The sequence below is a fragment of the Pteropus medius genome, unplaced genomic scaffold, assembly GCF_902729225.1.
Source record: "Pteropus medius unplaced genomic scaffold, Ma_sr-lr_union100, whole genome shotgun sequence".
NCBI classification, from domain to species: domain Eukaryota; kingdom Metazoa; phylum Chordata; class Mammalia; order Chiroptera; family Pteropodidae; genus Pteropus; species Pteropus medius.
Genome location: NW_024352785.1, coordinates 8,143,872 through 8,162,671, shown reverse-complemented (window position 1 = coordinate 8,162,671; position 18,800 = coordinate 8,143,872). Strand labels below are relative to the sequence as shown.

At 40.0% G+C, this 18,800-nt stretch overlaps 1 protein-coding gene across 7 annotated transcripts in view; it reads left to right on the top strand.

Annotated features, from left to right (window-relative positions):
* The window catches only part of MCC (MCC regulator of Wnt signaling pathway), a 376,346-nt gene that overhangs the window by 266,977 nt on the left and 90,569 nt on the right, over positions 1–18,800 (top strand). For all 7 annotated transcript variants that reach the window (XM_039848467.1, XM_039848466.1, XM_039848468.1 and 4 more), the window contains 2 exons: positions 5,334–5,447; positions 17,050–17,192. In XM_039848467.1, coding sequence (XP_039704401.1) covers positions 5,334–5,447; positions 17,050–17,192 — 257 coding nt within the window. The remainder of the gene's footprint in view (positions 1–5,333; positions 5,448–17,049; positions 17,193–18,800) is intronic.

The following is an 18,800-nucleotide window of genomic DNA, read 5'->3' as shown; positions in this document are numbered from 1 at the left end:
CCTCGTGGTACCTGTCAGGATGGAGAATCTGGGGATGAGCTCAGGCCTCTGTGTCAGCCACAGGTATGGCTGTGGAAGCCATTGGTCCCTTTGAAGGCAGTGCTGTTAAAGGGCTGACCAGAGAGTCTCAGAAAGATGAGGTAGACTCAGAGTTGGATAGCCTAGATTCAGGTTCTGGATTCCCCTCACCAGTCCTGGTCTTTGAGGAAAGGGCTTGTCCCTCAGTGAACTGGGAATCATAGCTTCCCTTCAGGCCAGAGAGCTGTGGTATGATGATAAAGATCCAATGGATGATGCACGGGGGAGTGTTGGCTAAACAGGACTACGAAGGCATGTGTGGATTGTCTTTTATTGCCAGCAGCAATGGAGAAGCACCTATCACTGTAAACACATAGCAATGCTCCCGGGTTCATCCGAGTCATTGGGCTTTTGGCTTTAAAGGGCATCTTAAAAAATGTGAAGCTGTCTGTCTCATGACTAATGTGTAATGAGAAGAACATCTACCTATTTAGCCCAGGAGGAACCAATGGGAGAGGCTATCACAAAGGCACTGCTAACTTCTCATCCAGGCCCTGCGTGGCTGGAAACTATCTGTCAGAGGCTAAGCAAGCCTGTTCTTATAGCCAGTTGAACAATGAAATATTAGTCAAGTAATGTTTCATCCAAAAATAACCATTTTGACAGTTGTCTTGCAGCCAAATTTCCAGGTGGTTAAGTTTCATTTGGATACACACTGTAAAATGAATGTGAAGGAGAACTCAAAACAGCCTAGGGAATTAGTACCTTTTATCTCCAGAAATATGAGGTATGTATGGGTTTATATCCTTCACACACTAGATCCAAATTTATATAGGAAGTGTCAACGTCTCATCCCAACCTTGCTTAGGCCTTGGGTTAAAATTTCACAGAGCATTAAGATCCTTGCCAGTCATCTCCTTAAGATAAGCGTTAGGACTTCAACGGAATCCAGCAAAGCCGCTATAGTCTCTCAGTACTGTGCTGATACCCTCCAGGAAGTAAGCTGCTCGAAGACAGGACTGTTTTACTTATTCATCTGAATGTCCCTCTCACTGCCTCTGATGGGGCTTGGTCTGAGAAGGTTGTTGACTTGAGATTTCTTGACTTAAAACTTGGCTGAGAAAGAGGAAATGTATATTCGTTGAATGCTTACTTGGTTCCAGACACCGTGCTTTTTACTTTATGGATGCTGTCTCATTTTGTCTTTATGACAGCCCTAATACAAAGCGATTAAATAAACTATCCAAAGACAATCCACCAATAAGTGGCAAAATGAGATTTGAAGTTTATTTGATTCTTTATGAATTAGGATTAGATCAACTTCATTTGCCAGAATACCTCAATGTAATAGTGGTCTACACAACAGAGGTCTGTTTCTTGCTATTCTGTTACAGAAGTCTGGAGTCAGGTTGTCCAGAGATGGTAGGGTGGCTTTGCGGAGTTGTTGGGGAATCAGGCACCTTTCGGCTCCCTGGAGTGCTGACCTCATCTTTGTGAAGCTCTATCCAGCAAAAATGGAGGACGAGAAAAAGGGCGAGACCTCTCTCAAAAAGGTTTTCCCAGAACTCGCACATAATAGTTTTGCTTACATCTTGTTGGCCAGAACTTTCTCACGGTTGCACCTAATTCCAACTTCAAGGGAGGCCAGGAACTGGGATATTTTAGCTGAGCCGCTCTATAACCAGCTAAAAATCAGGGGCTTCTTCCTGAGCATGAAGAGAAAAAATGTGTCAGGGAAAAGACTAGCACAGACACCAAACATCATATATTTTCTTTGTTTGATTAGTGAAACATCTTCTCTTAATGGTACTTCATAGTTCATAAGTCTGAAGCTCTGACTCAAGTTAGAGGCCATTTCAGAAACCAGAATATAAGTAAAGAGATCAAAAAAAGTAGAATCAATATAATTCTTCTATTATAGGTATTTGACAATTTTGATTGTTTTGATAAATTTGTCTTTCTAGGATTTAAACCTACTGTCGCTCCTTTTAAAAAATTACCCAGAAAGACCTCTATACTTCTTATTTTTTTTAATGCTTGGTTTGACACTAAACAGTTTCATCACTTGACTTGTAGCATTACTCACACACTCAGTAGCTTTCAAATTTGCAGAGTTACCACCAGCTCTGCCATAACGAGGGGTGAAACTCAAAAAGAAGGGAGGTCAAATCAGCTTTTGATTACTGAGCTAGTGACAAGGTGGGACAAGGAGGGCTGCTCAACTGAAATTTACAGGGAGTGTCCAGCACTCCCTGTGGTGGGAACTTTAACTCATCTTGTGTTCAGTCATCTCCTGGTAACGGAGAGGCCTCTCAGCCTGAATCAAAGCAACAGGTCTGTGACTTGTAGGCAAACTTTCCCTACTCTGCATCCCACCTTCTGTAGTTCAAGCTTCTGCTGAGTAATTGTCAGTACCACTAAGGAACATGTGTATGTTCTACTTCATATTTACGTTTTACCTTCTATCAGAAGATGCAGCAAGGAAGGAAAATAACCCTTTACAGATTTTATTCTATAGCCTACGTGTGCAGAAAACACACTTGCAACTTTTTTGTTTCTTTCATTCAAAAGGCTCTTTCTCTTAAAAATTAAAAACTTATTAAACAGAAAGTATCTCAAAAAAGTTTAAAACCTCCCAGACACCACCACTAAAATGTTAGAATTCTCTCTTTCTGATTCATTTTTCTGTTACGTCGTCATTACTTTAATAATCAGAAGGAAATATTTTAAGTAAAATTTTTATTCACATAAACAAAATTACTGTCATATACAACATTATACAGTAAAGAAAAGGTACTGGTTTCCCTTTGTTCTGGGCTAAGCTATCCATGGGACCTGGAATAAGCAAGTTAATCCCTGGGTTTCAGATCCTCACCTACAAATATGGAAGTGGGAGATGTGAAATCTCAAGGGCCTTTTCCCCACTCAGATATCTGTGATTATGAACCAAGAGACAGTCTACAAAACTTACGTGGGACTGCAGAGCTGGCATGTAGTCCATGTGTTTCTTAATCTTGGGGTTATGGATAGATTCCAGAGTGTGTTATCACCATAAGTTGGTGAAACACATGCGTGTACCCCAAATTTATAATCTTCTCTACAAGGGTCCATCACAGTCATAAGATTCCTAAGGAATCTGTGCCCCAAGAAAAGTTAAGAATAACTGGTCTATTCTCATTTTATAGATAGGCATCCTCCATCCAGGGAAGCCACGGGACTTGCCCCAAATGCTCATTCTGTGCACCTTCCTGGCAATCTGGAGAGCTGGTGGGTCAGAATGTATTCTCAACTGTAAGCCCAATGCTATTCCCAATGGCAGTGACTCATCCCAAACCCCCTCCGCCATGCTCTATGATGAAAATAACTACTCTAGTGTTTCCCGTCTGGCTCACTTCTCAAAGTCAGTGTGGAGTATACAGCCTCCTCTGGCAGCTTTTTCCCCATAACTTCCCCTCAAACCCCTTCAAGCAGCCCTTTCCCCTAGAAGTAAGAGGAGAGATATTATGAGAAAGGAAACAAGGCTCACACAGTTGGGGTCCTTGTCCCTACCCCTTTATTTCTTAAAGGACATTTCACCTCTCCAGGTATTTTATTCTTCTCACCACAAGTGAGGCTGAGAATCTTCTCCTAAGGTTTGACAAAACAATATAACAGGCCACAGTGTCTGACACTGAAGGAAAATCTTCGGATTGACAGTTCAGAGGCGGAGGGGTCACCCCAGCTGCTAAGGCAATGAATCTGTGTCCCTCCCCACCATACTGGAAGCAAAACAGCCTCAAAAAGATTATACAATGAGACCACTGTGGTATTTGTGCTGAGAATTCATCACACAAAACCTTGTATCTGAAACCCAGAGTGACCTTTTCTGAGCGGCCCTAGCCCTACGTGAGAAGGTAAATACCGCCAGATTGCCTGACATTTCCCTTTTTAAATTTCAAGCATTCCTGATTTCAAATCGTCTATTGATCTGTTGGTTTGCAGCCCTGATGCAATTAAGTGAAGTCACTTTCACTGCTGTTATAGTCTAACATAAACAACTGTCTGAAACCCCGGTCCCTGCCCTATATCTCCTCCTCCCCCGTGCACACCCCCAACCCCCACCAAGTCTACCAGCCAGCATGCAGTATAGAGGGGGCCGGTTTAATTTCTAAACCTGAAATTAAAATCTTCAAAGTTGAATTATGTACTACTGTACTATGTCCATTTTTAAAGATCACATTTATTTACTCACTCCTTACTTTAAATCCCTCTTGGCAGAAGCTACGAAAAAACCTCTAAAGAGGGAGGGTCTGTTCTGATTTTAGTCAGTCACCCAAAAGTAATGTGGAATTCAGCTAGGAAGGTCTGAGCTCCACCTGGAATTGACAGTGAAGACAGATGAGAAGTAGTGACTCGGAAGGCAAAGAAATTTGAAAGGTAGAATTGCTGTGGGATCAGTGTGTTAAGTGGATCTTACAGATGATCCCATCTCTCGGCCTGAAAAGCCCCAAAAGGCAAGTGTGGTAGGTGTGCATGCGGCCCAAGCTCAGTGGTCAGGATCTCATCCTGGGAATGCATCATGCCCCTTGTTAATCTGTTGAACATTCTTTCTAGCTCCAGTCAACCTGAGAGAATTGGCTGGAGAAGAATATGTGGATGGCGTCTCAATTGGTCTTTTCATAGCATAATTTATCGGAGTTCTGGTTCTGCTCCTCTGAGAGGGCCTACTAGCACAGAGGGCCTGTATTTAGTCAATCTAGTGTCTCGGGGGACAATGAGGAAGAATGAACTGGCAAGAAAATAAATGCGCCAACTTTAAGAGGAGACCGTTTCCCCCCCAAAATGAGCTCTCTGATTTTTTCTTAATCCTCAGCCCCTGGTCTGTCTGTTATCCACCCAGCAATGCGGGTGATTGAGTTTCAAAAAACTGAATTGCCCTATTCAAGTTTCATATTATCTGAAGGCAAAAACTAATTTGGTTCTGCCTTATCCTTGCCTCCTATGTTGAGAATCAGGCAGCCCCACACCAGCTCTTAATATCATCCTTGCTGAGGAAACCAGAGAATGAAGAGCTTTGCTCACTGTCCTCAGATAACCATCCAAAATTAGGTCCCACTGCCCTCACAAACAGCGTTCTCCCTATTACATTTAGAGTGACCATGTAACCCAGCTTGCTTAAGACATCTGATTCATGTCCATTACCCTCTGAGATTAATGGTACCCAAAGCATCTCATTTTTAAATGATACATTTTCTATGTGATCACACTAGTCACAGGCAGTGAAAGGAAGTGAGTTTCTGGTCTAACCTTGTGCTCCTTTCTCTCTGTCTCCACAGCTGCACTTGGCAGCACTAGCATCACTGAAGGGAGATATAGTGGAGCTTAATAAACGTCTGCAGCAAACGGAGCGGGAACGGGACCTCCTGGAAAAGAAATTGGCCAAGGCACAGGTAAAGGATCTGGAGAGATCTGTTAACTTTTCTGTTTTTTATTTTAAGATGAAACATAGGTAAAGAAATTCCCACAAAACAAATTATAGCTTAACGAGCAAACAGTCTCATAACCACTGTCTAGGTCAAGAAATAGAACTTGCCAGTCGCCCCCAGAAGTCTCTCCTTATGTGCAAGCCGAACCCCACCTCCTCTCCCTGCAAGGCAACCACCACCCTGACTCTTGCAGTCATGTTTCCTGTTTCTTTACAGTTTCCCACTGAAGTTTGTATGTCCCTAGACAGTAGAGTTTTAGTCTTGTCCATTTAAAAGTCATGCATTTCCTTTGAATCTCTTAATCTACAGATTTTTCCTCTATTCTTTGTTTGCTTTATAATTAATCTATTAAAAACTGGCCACTTGAGCTATAGTTTCCCACAGTCTGGATGTCGCTGATTACACACTCATGGTGCAGTTCTCTCTGTCCCCACTGCAAATTGGCAGCTGGATCCAGAGGCTCTGTCAGATTCATGTCCAATCCCTTTGGCAAGGCTGTAAAGAGTATTTATTTTCTGTGATGTTAATAGCTATTGATACTCAATGCCTATGTTCATTGATTCATTGGGACTTACAAATCACAATATTTTAGTTCTACCATTTCTTTTTCAGTTATTCTTTTTAGTTGTTAATTCATAGTGTCTATCATCTATGATTTATTGAAAATATGGTGTAGTTCATAGAGAAAAAAGCAGAATAAATGCTTCATTCTTTCCATTTATTTAACATTTTTAAGATAATTAATTACCTACGATCCTCTGAAAGTATCCAATTGTTTTTTAAAACATTGTTATGAATTTATGGATTTAAACATATTTGGCTTTCAATTCATTGTAATTTTCTTGTAGAAAATCAAATTGTAGTATTTTTAGCCAGTAAGAACCTCCTCAAGTTGGCTTCTGAGTCTTTTGACATGAGCCTAACAGTTATTACAGGGCTCATCTAGTACATTTTTTGCCCCAACCCTGGAATTAACCATTTTCCAAGTAGCCCTGGTTTCACTCAGCAGAAAATGTTATTTCAAGACCACAATCTGGATGCTAAGAGTTCTTATTTGCTTCTAGGTTGGTCATTGTTTTTAAGCCTCTTTACACACACAGCCAGGAAATTATCTATCTACATATGTATGTATAAGTTGTAAGATAAAATACTTTAGGAGTTTATACTAATTGCTCCTATTTAATTTATATTATGGGGTACATTTACTTAGCTTCTTCTGTATTTTATCTGTATCTTTCTTTTCATACTAAGAATCCTGACTCTTAAGGTTTTAGAGGATGATTGAATTAGAGTATTTCATAATTACTCATTTGTTTCGTCCCATATTATATACAGTCTCAGAATAACAATAACACTACCATAATAAATGTAATTACCGAGAAGACTTTTTTTTTAAATTTTTTGCATTATGCTTTCCTCATTCCCCCAATTTTTTGCAGTTGTGCTATATTCACATTACCTGACCACATGGCCATTGAATCTTATATTCTCTCCCTTTTAATTTTCATTTAGTTGACAAGAAACTATATGTTTAATGTTTACCATGGTCAGTGTCTCTCTTCTTTTTCTTTTTTTTTTTGTTTGTTTTTGTTTTTGCCTGAAACTTATTTTCTAGTCAGCTCCTCAGAAAGGACTAGAATAAGTCTTCACCAAGTCCTTGTTTATTAATTCGATGTGTCCATGCCCTTCATACTTGAAAGTAGATTTTGCTAGATATAAAACCCTTGGTTTATCTTTTCTTTATTTGAATGTGGTTCTTTATTCTCTTTTGACAGAAAGAGTTGCTCTTAAAGTCTAATAATACAGCTTTCTTTTCCCTCACAAGGCACTAACTTATTCTAGATATCCATAGAATTTTTTCTTTTAAGTCCAGTAATTTTACTAGAGTAACCTTTTTCTTTTTTTAAGAGTAACTCTTAATCTTGTCATTCTGGTTTGATATTATAAGGTTTGCTGTGTACATTATATTTTAAAGCCTGTTTTTATAATTTCAGCAAAGTATTTTTTTAATAATAAATTTTTAATATTAGTTCTGTTACCTTGCTTTAATTTTTCTTCTTCAAAGATGCTTATTGGTTATTAGATTTTCTTTGCCCGTCTTGAATATTTGTCACTATTTCAAATCGCCCCCTTTTTACTTTGTTCTTCCTGTTTTTCACCTTCTGTTTTTCTTATGTTGTATTCATTTCCTCTTATATGCCTCTTAGTTTAGTCTTTATTCCTGAAATGCATTTTTATATTATTTCTATTTCTTTCTGTGTTCTATTACTTTCTGCGTTTTTTTTTTCATTCTGAATTATGTTCTTTTGTGTCTTATGTCATTTCATTTCCTGAAAGTCTTTTATTTTGAAATAATAAGCTATTGTTTGGGGCTTTTTCCTCCGCTCTCATCTGTTCTGTAGCATGCTTTCATGGTTTATAGGAGTGTTATTCTGCTCTTTTTTTTCTTCTTTCCTATAACTTTGTATGGAACTTGACCTCAGTCCTTTTCTGTTTTTCATTTTTATGTGAAAAATAGTTTCCTTGAACTTTTAAGAGGCAGGGTTTAAGACAGCTTTTTTAAGTTCATAGAGCTTCGTCTTCTGTTGTCATGTAGTCAAAAATACGGCAGTTCGCTTTCTGACGCTTCCCGGCTCTCTTCCCCTCACCTACTTTAATCTGGACCCATTCTTTCCTTTGTGTCTGTTACCTCATCCTGTTCAATTTTGACCCTACTCCCAGCAGTTTTTCCTCCTGGATAGAAGTCCTAGGGCCAGTCTTGAAAGTTCATGGGGATTAGCTGCTTTAGGCCCTTCATATTTTACGATGCACCCCTTGCCCACTCATTCCAGGCTCAGGCAAACCCCTCCTGATTTCAGCTGCTGTTCTCCGATTGGCTCTTCTAACTTTCTTGTGTAAAATTATTGGTAATTTGGGGGTTTTCCAGTTCTCAGGGCCATCATTCTTATTGTTTCCCTCTGCTTCTGCCCACACACACACCATTCAGGTCTTATGAATGATGGAGGTTTGTCTCTACCTGCTCGTATTTTGTTGGTCAAGGGGATGCTTCTCTTCCAGGATTCTGGTTCTGTTGTGTAGGTGCTGTCAGTTTTATGTGGGAATTCAGAGAGATTAAAACTCCCGGCTGCCACAGTCACCAGTCTAAAATATCTGTGGAAAGTTTTGAAGCTCTATGTCTCATTTCATCACATGCTGTTCGAATAGGGAAGAAAGATCATCTTCTTCCACATTTGACAGGCAACTCAGAGAAGTTAAGTTGCTTAACAATGTCAGTGAATAGCTTAGCATCAGTGTCAAGACAAGGCCACCAGTATTCTCATATGGGATGTTATGCTGACAAATTTTCAGTTTTTACTTAGATGAAAACTTATTTTCCTTCTGATTATAAAAGTAATAAAAATGTGATAGAAAAAACTAGAGAGAATTATAATGTTTCAGTGGTAGCCTCTAGTTAATTAAACTTTTTAATGCTTTATTTTGCTTCATACCTTTTTTTGAGAAAGTAGTTATTTTTTTATTAAAGAAAAATATACGATGGTGTTAAGTGACTGTGTTTTCTACTTTATAACCATCCAAAGCCAACCATTCTTAATAGTTCTTATCGGTGAGTTTGTTTTTTGTTTTTTGTTTTTTTTAGAAGGGAATTGTGAATGCTTTTAACTGGAAACTGGCATGTACCACAGTCTTGGATTTTAAAGGGTAACCAGGAAGGTATTTCTTAAAATGTAAGCCAACAAAGTCAGAGTAGATTGTGCAGAGGATGGTAACAGGATAATGTCTTTCTCTGCTATGTCAAGGGTGGATTCAGCTCCTTGCTGACTTTCTTGTGGTCAAGACATTCTCATGTAATAGTTTTGATGGCCGATTTTACTCCTGATGGCAATAGCCACTTCATGGCACCATTAATTAACTTTCACTTGTTTGTATTCTTACACTAAATATACTTTAAAATTAGTTTTTATTCCTTTCACTGGAGGTGTTTTCCCAGTTCAGATACTAGGGCCCAGGAAAGAGAACATGAAAAAAGGTCAGACTTGCCAGTCTCATACCTTTGATAAAGATGAATTTTATGCAAGAAAAAATAAGAACAGTGAAATGACTGTGCCATACTTTCTGTGCTATATGCTAGGGTAAAGTGATTCACGTTTGAGGCTTAACCAGATTATGGAATAGCCAAATTCATGTATAATTTTATGCTCTGTGGCTTTAGTAAGTATTACCAACTCTCTAAATATTACAGAGCCACAGTTAAACTGAAATGTAAAATGGAAATCTTGGATGTGTTCATCTGAAATAATCAAAATGAGCTTCAGCATCTGTCGAGTAATTATTAATGGTGACACTGGAACTGGTTGAATAAAAGTTCAACCTGTAGTGAGATCAACCTATAGTGTTGAGAAGAGACTTGAATAAAGGAGCATAATATCAATATGACAAGGAAGACAAAGTACCTCTCTATTAGTTTTCTATTGCTATGTAATAAATTGCCACAAACTTACTGGCTTAAAACATACATTTATTATCTCACAGTTTCTGTGCATTAGGCACCCAGTCATGGCTTAGCAGGGTCCTCTGCAAGTTTTCCATCAAAGTGTTGGGCAGAGCTGAATGCTTATCTGTAGGTTCCATTGGGGAAGAGTTCACCTTCAAGCTCTCTCATATTTTCAGCAGACTTTATTTCTTTATGGTTGTAGGATTCATGGCAGCTTTCTTTCTCAAAGCCAGCAACGGAGAGAAAGAGTCTAGAATATATCTCACAGAACAGTCTTATATAATGTAATACAATTATGGCAGTGACATCTCATCACCTTTGCCACATTATATCAGTTAGAAGCAAGTCACAGGTCCTGCCCAGGAGATGGCAGGAACTGTAAGGGCACCTTAGAGACTGTACATCACAGCTTTCTGGGGGATTTGATTAATAACATCACTATTACTGTATATCAGTAGTATAATTACCACATTTCTATTTTTTGCCAGGGAGTATGCCAAACATTCCACATGCTTTATCTGAATTCTCATAATAACCTCTGGTGTAGATACTATTAACATTCCCATTTTGCAAATGAGAACATTGAGGTTTAAGGAGTTTGAATATCTTGCCCAAGATTAACTAGAATGTATCAAGAGGCAGAATTAGAATCCAGGTTTCTTGGGAATCTGTAGCCATAGTAATCTTGTATTGTCTCTTAAGCTGTCCAGGCTGCTAGAGGGGATCTGGAAGGGAGTGGAGCATGGGGTACAGGTTAATTTCATTTAAACATCCTCACCCTTGAACAAGTACACAGACATGTGCATGCATTTTCACCAACATTTAACAGCCCCATAGAGAACAGCCTTTTGGGAAACTGGCAAAGATCACATAGAACAGATCCTATGATGCTTTCAGCATATTTGCTATTTATTTAGTACTTACAATTATTTTAAATTAACTTACTGCAGTTTTGAAGTACTACAGAAGGAGATATTTCAAACATGAACCCCTTTGATTTTAGTCCACTTTCTATATCTAAGCTCTCTGTCTTTGGAAAGCAGATCTTCTGAATTTTCTACCTTTCAGCTGCTGGGAAGAAAACATACTCAGTTTCCGTTAAATGTCACGGAAAGAGTAGTGCTTTCTTTCCTCTTTCTCTTGTTGCGTGAGATGCTTAAAGTTGTAGTTTGCATGCATCCTCTTTGTCAGGGTCCCTTCCGCATTTCTTTCCTATTTGTACTCTGGTTGACAATCTGCTCTGCCGTTTTGCCCCTCCGTGGCTTTTCCATTGTGCTGGGCCTCTTTGTTTAGTCGGCTTGGTTCCTCCCACTTCCCCCTGGGAGAACCTGAGCAAGGACTAAAAAGGGGAATGAGTAGTTAGCTCAATCAATCCAATGTGACCCTGAGAAAGTAGCGTTGCTTCTTAGCATATATTTTAAAAGGAAATGGTAGCGCCCCCTCCACAGGGTGGTTGAGAGGGTTAACAAATTAATGATGGCATCGCATTTTTCAAGAATGGAGCTCATAATGCTCTTAGGTTTGACAGCTGAGACTAATGTGATGGTTAAAGATCCCTGGCCTCTGTGGAGTAAGATAAAACCCAGTGAAGAACATTAACAAAACCATAAAGCTCCTTAGCATCACCACATCGCAAGGGGTTTTTCCAACACGGGCTCAAGTTTGTAGGCCAGTCTGTCTCAAGGCTGACTCAAGGCTTTATCCCTGGTTGCACCAACAGCAGAAATGAGCCTGAAGGGTTTCTATTTTTGGTGTTGTAATGATGATGTGGCTTCTCTTTATTAAACATTTTGCATATAGGCAATTTTACTAATTTATGAAGCTAGACACAAGAGTTTATATAGTTTTTTATTTGCGTCATCATTATGATAGGAGAGCTGAAACCTAGAAGAAGAAGCTTAGGGTATGTATTGTGCCAGATGAAATTCGGGAAAAACAAAATTTCATCATATCCAATCTCAGTCTCTTTTTCTTTGCCTTTCAAACTGAAAGTCTGTAGACATAGGAAAAATCCACAGTCCTAATGATACTGACCTCCAGAAATTCATGGCAGGCAAGACATTGCAACCACAGACTCCCTGGCTTTGCCGTACTGTAGGATCAGCCAAAAATTGAATGTTGGTTGGGAGGAGGGAGAACCCTGGATGCAATTACCAATAATAATTGTGGGGGGGGTGGGGGCGGAGAGGCAGGACAGCAGTGTGTTGTTTGAAACCATTTCTTTTTTTTGTTCAGCTGAAATAGTATGGAATATTTCCATACAGTAGAAAGAAGAAAATAATCTCTCACTAGTAAGTTTTGCTAGAAGAAGCCGCCATTGCTCCTTGTTCAGAAAGTTGTCACTGAATAATTGACTCTGGCAGCTAAAGCTGTCTTGGAGGAAGCTGGAGGGACTTAGAATCCCCTATTTTATGCCCCTGTGTCTACTTTGCTGTTTCAGTGCTCTCCAGGGGTTGAGGAGAGAGCGGTTTGGGTTTCCTGGCTCTCATTTGGTATTGTAAGCATAATATTTATGTTTCCTGAGGTTCACTAGAAGTGATTCAGAGCAGAAGACCAAGGTGAGACCGCTCTGCTGCCACTTGAGATCTTTAGGCAAGTAGTGAGGAGATAAACCCACTGGTCAGGGAGCTGGAAGGGAGAAAATTGTAGCTATAAAGCTTCAACCCCTTGATGCCATAAGCTAGAATCGGAGGGCTTCGCAGAGGGTTTACGCCTGTTGTCTAGGTTGTGATAAATAAAGCAGTCACTTTACATTTAGTCTGTTTTCATCTATAAAAGAGTTGCATCATAAGGATATACAGTGCTTAAAAAATAACCCCAAATTTTCAATGGCTTAAAATATCAAAGGTTTCTTTCTCGCTTTTAGCTAGAAGCTCTCTAAGGCTAGCAGGAGGCTCTGTGCTGCATTGCCCTCACTCAGCCTCCCAAGCCAATGTGCTTCTACCATCTGGAACACTGCCAGCAGCCATGGCCTAGAGAAGGGAAAGAGGCAAATCTTGCAGGAGGTCTTAAAGACCTCTAGGTTAAAGTGGTGTATATTTACTCATATCTCATTGGTCAAAACAAGTCACGTGGCCATATCTAGCTGGAAGGGGAACCTGCCATGTGGATAGGTAGAGGTGAACCAGAGTCTTGGTGAAGGCACTCTGCTGGGTGCCACAGGGGTACTGATGCTTATGTGATGTGCACCCCACATGGTGGTCCTGATGGAGTTCCACGTACCTAAGAAAATACTAGATAGAAATGAACACTATTTGAAAAAATTATAGATTATGAAAAAATGGATGAGTCTTTTTATCATTTTTTAAAAATGTCTAATGGACTTAAATTTTAATTTAAAAATCAAAAAATTTGTGCAAATGTTTAGTAGTTATAAAGTAATACCCTTTTTCCTCTATAGTTGTCATCATTGTATTATCTTCTTGAATAAGGCTTTACTGGGATACCTGCCACAGGTGATTCTTATATGCAGGTGTAGTATTGAGTTCGACCTAGCCCCTGCCCTTGTGAAACAGAACACCCCATATCATACACCCTCCCAGGTTTAAAAATGCTTTCACAGGTCATGGAAACTCAGGGTGGTGAGAGGGGCTGGGTCAGTAACAATACCGGAACGTGATGACAGAGTGGGGTCTCCTATTATCAGGCCAGCCTTGCCTTTGTGAGAGGTCACCAGGGCAGGAAGGCACTGATCATGCATAGAGTGGCTTTGTCTGTCCTGAGTGCCACCCACTCATCTTCCACTTTTCCTGCACTGAAGTGCCACATTCCTGGGATTGGCTCTGTGCAGTTTAGTAGGAAGGCTAACAAGGGTGTTTTGTTGGGTTCTGTTGGCTCCTGCAGGTGATGACTTGTTTCTTCCTGCACCATTGCCCTTGTGGGAGTGGCTCCACTTTCCCCTCCACTGTGCCTTGGAAAAACTCAGGTGATTTTCACTAAAGTTGGAGATCAATGCTTCAGCATGTCTTTGGCTGAGTACAGTGAGTAGGCACAGAGTGGGGAAGTATGGCTAACGAGATACCTCAAGGGGTTATTGATTTGTACAGATGAACCTTAAGCAATGTCTTCTCAACTATTCATTCATCTAGAGGCTAGGAGTTTTGATAATTATTTTACAGTGTTCTCTTTTCACTAGGAAAAAAATCCTCAGGGTACCATTCCACCATCTCTTCTTCCCCCCACCCCCTACTTCTGTCCATGTTTCTTATTTTCCAGCAGAGAAGTCCACCTGGAAGCCATGACCACAGTTCCCTTCAAAGTAGGTGTCGTAGTGACCTACCCCCATGGCACCCTGCACAGTATCTTCGACATTATGGGAAATCAAAACATATCTATTATTTTTGGAAGAAGTATTAAATTATAAAGGCTTTTTTTTATTATTATTATTTTTTAAAAAACATACTTTAAGGAAAATTAGTACTGTAATGCAGATATTTTTGCCCTCAGCTAAAGAAGAATTTTTTTCTCCAATATATTCTCTTTGCTACTCCCAAATGAACCCCTAAGTTCCAAATATACATTATAAGTCTTTTTTCTCCTTTTAGCTACAAGCACTGTGCTATCTGACTGAATCATCAGGCTTCCTGTTGTCTCTTATTCATATTTGCAACCTCCAGGCAGACTTTCCAGTTAGAGGCAGGGCAAAAAAGGTTCAACACCAGCTACTACACTCTTTATCTCGCCATCACCCATTTGATCTCTCTGCAGCCTGGGCAGCCCCACAGGCTCTTACCTTTTAGGCAACTCCTAACAGTCAACAGAGACACCCAGAGTTGATCGCATGTCTTTTTCTTGTATAAACAGTTACACTTCATCATTTTTGAGTGGGTTTTGTAGTTTCTTGTCTGACTTGATGGCCTGTTGACCCATAAAGACTGTGAAGGAAGAAAAATACGTGGAGAATTAAGCAAGAGTGAAAACTCATTGTGTTTGTAAGGGGAAACATTTCACAGATGTTTATAACCCATGAGAACTGAATATGTAAAACCAAAAAGGCGTAATCAGCAAGATGGCAGTGTGGTAGGAATCATGGCATAGATGAGATCCAGGTCAGACTGGGCATTATCCTGTAATTATTAAAATATCTAGAATTAGTGACCTTCATGAGAGTGACAGTTACATATACACATGTACATACCGCATAGACACACACGAGTATACACGTACACACACACAATTTGAAGATGGAAATAAATGTCAATAGCAAAAGTCCATAGATATTTTGCGGCAGGTAGAGAAGAACAGTATTCTGCTATTGGTATATTCTAGAGTAATATGGAGCTTTTTCATGTGTTGACAGAAATTGTCTTTGAGACACTGTCATTTTGTGAACTTCTGTTGTTCCTTTTAATAGATCATGGATGAAAAAGGCATACCTTCGTGGAAAGAGTATTTGTGGTCTCTTCTGGATTTGTTCTGTTTAGGAAAGTATCGTTGTAAATGTGGCTTTCACTCAGACCTAATCCTTGCCTCCAGTTCCACTTATTTCCTATATGTTTGACCTTGCATGGAAGTTATTGGATGTTTCAGGTTATCACTAAGAACAAAAGTCATATATATCACTATTTCTCTGAAAGTAACTATCTCATGAAAGTCTATGATACAGCTGTCAACAACCTCATTGTATCTGATCTTGTTTCTGGAGCTCTGAGCAGCCCTGAAGATGTTACCACATTACTACCATACCTATGAAGATGACCCTAGCGGTTGTCTAGGGTCATCTTCATAGGTATGGTCCCTGCCAGGATTTATACTAACATGTTTATCAAACTACTTTGCTGAGCACTTCTGTTTCAGTATTGAGTTGGACTTAGTGTAGTGTCTGCTTATCTTTGAAGCCTTTTTATCCCTGTTACGTGATTGGGAGCCTAGCAGACTTAGAGAGTGGAGAGGACGTTGGAACTCGCCGGGTGAGGAGTCTTACCCTTGCCTGTCTGCCACCAGCTCTGAAAGTGCAAAGCTGGCAAGTACATTTGGCTTTTGGCATTAGGAAAACCTTGCTGAAAAAGAAATAAAAATTCCTCCGCTGGACAGGAAATTAATCAGGGCTGAATGTAGTAGACAGGAACACAAGCTAGACTCCTTGTTCCATTACTGATGAGTGTTTTATTATTATGTAAATAAGATTATATGCACAGCGACTGGCGAGGGGTTGAGAAGGAGGGAGAGAAATGAAAGAGGGACCAGGTTCCTTATGATTTAAACTCTGGCCACAACAACAAAAAAATTTATAGCCTCTGCTGCCTCTTAGTACACCAAATGCTGAGCAAGGTAAGTTCCTTCACCTCTTTTATAGTTTCTGCAAAGCAGCCTTCAGGACAGTGTTTTTACATCACAGTTTATTCATTCCATAACATGTCTAGATCATCCACGGTGAACCAGGGCATAGGCTAGGTGCTAGGATTAAATCATGAAATCACTTAGTCCCTGCCTTCCAGGAGTTTATAGTCTGGTAGGAAAGGATATTGGAAAGCATTAAGTTTGCAGATAATCAGCCAGATAAAAAATGGTGTCATACTTCTTAGGATTAATTGGTTGAAAGTAAAACAGACCGCAGAAGACTTCAGCAAAAAAAAAGGAACAAATGGGTAAAAGGGGAACTAAAAGGCAATAAAGAGCTTGGGAAGGACGCCCTGGGGAATATAGGTAGCAGAAACTAAGGGGGCAGTCTCTTCAGGATCCTCAGATGAATTGACACCATGCAACTTTAGGTCTATTCACTCAAGATTCAAATTCTCGAAAGAAGGTACCTGATGGATCCAGCCCAGGCCCTTGCCCACTTCTTGGCTAGGGAAAAAAGGAGACTCAGATAGTCCCACAAAGATTGTGCGCAATGGCAGAGGGGCCTTTCCCCAAAGAAAGTATGGCTTCTAGAGAGGCAAGGGCTCAGATGTCCACTAGGGGCGTTGTAAAGTTTAGCTGTTGTGTCTCCTGGGATTGCTGGCCAGTGAGTAAGCATATGTTTTATTTGGGGCCTGTTGAGGTTATAAAGGTTTGAGGCCATAAAATTTAGAATCACTAGCGTTATAGGTGCATCAACTCATTGGCACTTCTGTCTTATTCTCTCAATTTCAGTGTGAGCAGTCTCACCTCATGAGAGAGCATGAGGACGTCCAGGAGCGAACGACACTTCGGTACGAAGAACGCATCACGGAACTCCACAGCATCATTGCTGAGCTCAATAAGAAGATAGACCGTCTGCAGGGCACCACCATCAGGTAGTAGCCTCCAGGTCACGGCTTTGACTCTGCCCCGCTGGGCTGTATCCTGAGTCTTGGAGTCTTAGCTGCCCTTGTGAATTTTAACAATGTTTTATTTGTTATTAGGAGTTTTACAGTTGATAAAGTACTTTCTGTTTGCTTCGTTAACCACACACTTTCCCTTCTATTATTCTGTTCTGTTTAAGGGAGGGAGTTGGAATCTTCAGTTTTGTTTTGTTAATTAATTTGTTTTTTATGGTGACATCGGTTAATGAAATCCGATTAGTTTCAGCTGTACGTTTTGACAGTAAGGCATGTAGATGTTTATACTGTGTGTTCACCTCCCATAGTTAGATTTCTTTCTGTCACCACATATTTGACCCTGTCTATCTCCCTGCTCAATCCTCAGTTTATTGATAAGGATGTGGAATCAGAAGCTGAGTGAGATGCTTCATTAATGAGTTCTAATGGAGGCCCTCTGTCTTAGAGACCAGCATTCCTAGCATGTCTTTTATTCACCAGGTCTGCTGTGTAGACTGTGCAGATGTGTAGACTGTGTAGATATGTAGACTGTGTAGATGTGTAGAGTGTGTTTCCACTGGGGATTTTGAGAGATTTAGGAATGTGGCTTATAACTAAGCATTACATAGGCTTCTAGATAACCTACCAATATTTTGACTTGACTTTAACTTGATTTACCAACATTGACTTAGCCTTATACAAACTGCTAAGGTGGGAGCAAGGTTTGATCCATCACTGGTGAAAAAGCTGGGGCTTAATATTAAGTGACTACTTCATCTTTGCTTATCAGTCATTTGGCCCCTAAGTCTCCTGCACGCAGCTCTTCGTTGGTGTGTCTGCCCTGCTGTTCAGAAGAGGGGTTTGCTTTACGTGACTTACTGAGCCAAGGATGAGAACTCTTATCTTCCTGCCTGTGCTCAGGGAACAACCCTGAGGGGAGCCCATGGTTGGCACTTACCTTTAAGGAGAAAGAGTGTTTTGTTCACTGAATGTTTGCACAAGCCACAATTACAACAGTTTTGGAAGCAGCTACTTTAAACACTCCCTCTAGAAGTCCTGGGTTAGAAGCAACTTTGGATGCATTTTGTTCCAACTCTGAGAGTCACAGTAATGACAGGGCTACTTGACGAGGGTACTGATGAGTCTCTGTTTCCTTGGCATAATCGTGGAAAATTTTGCACTGAACTGGAGCCATACAATAAATTTTGTATTCCACTTTAGAGAACCCCAAGACGTTTAAATTGTATCTTGGTCTTCAGAGTGATTGTAGGTTAGTAATGCGTGAGCAGAGAAGAATTTTCAGCCCAAAGAAATGATTACAGCAGATTTAAAGGAGGCCAATAGAGTACAGTGGCAGATTTGTAATTTCCATTAAAACATGTTACACTTTAAATATTTGAAGATGAAGGCAAATAGCCTCAGTGAGTTGTAAAAAAAAAATGCATTACACATCACCTGGTAAACTCAATTTCAGGATATTTAAGTTGAATATAATGGACAAACTGCTTCATGTTAAAATACATTGAGCTTCTTGACCATAAACATTTATTAGTGCTTTTTATTTAAAGGAAGATTGCATCTGTGCAGAAGTCATATTAAATTCTG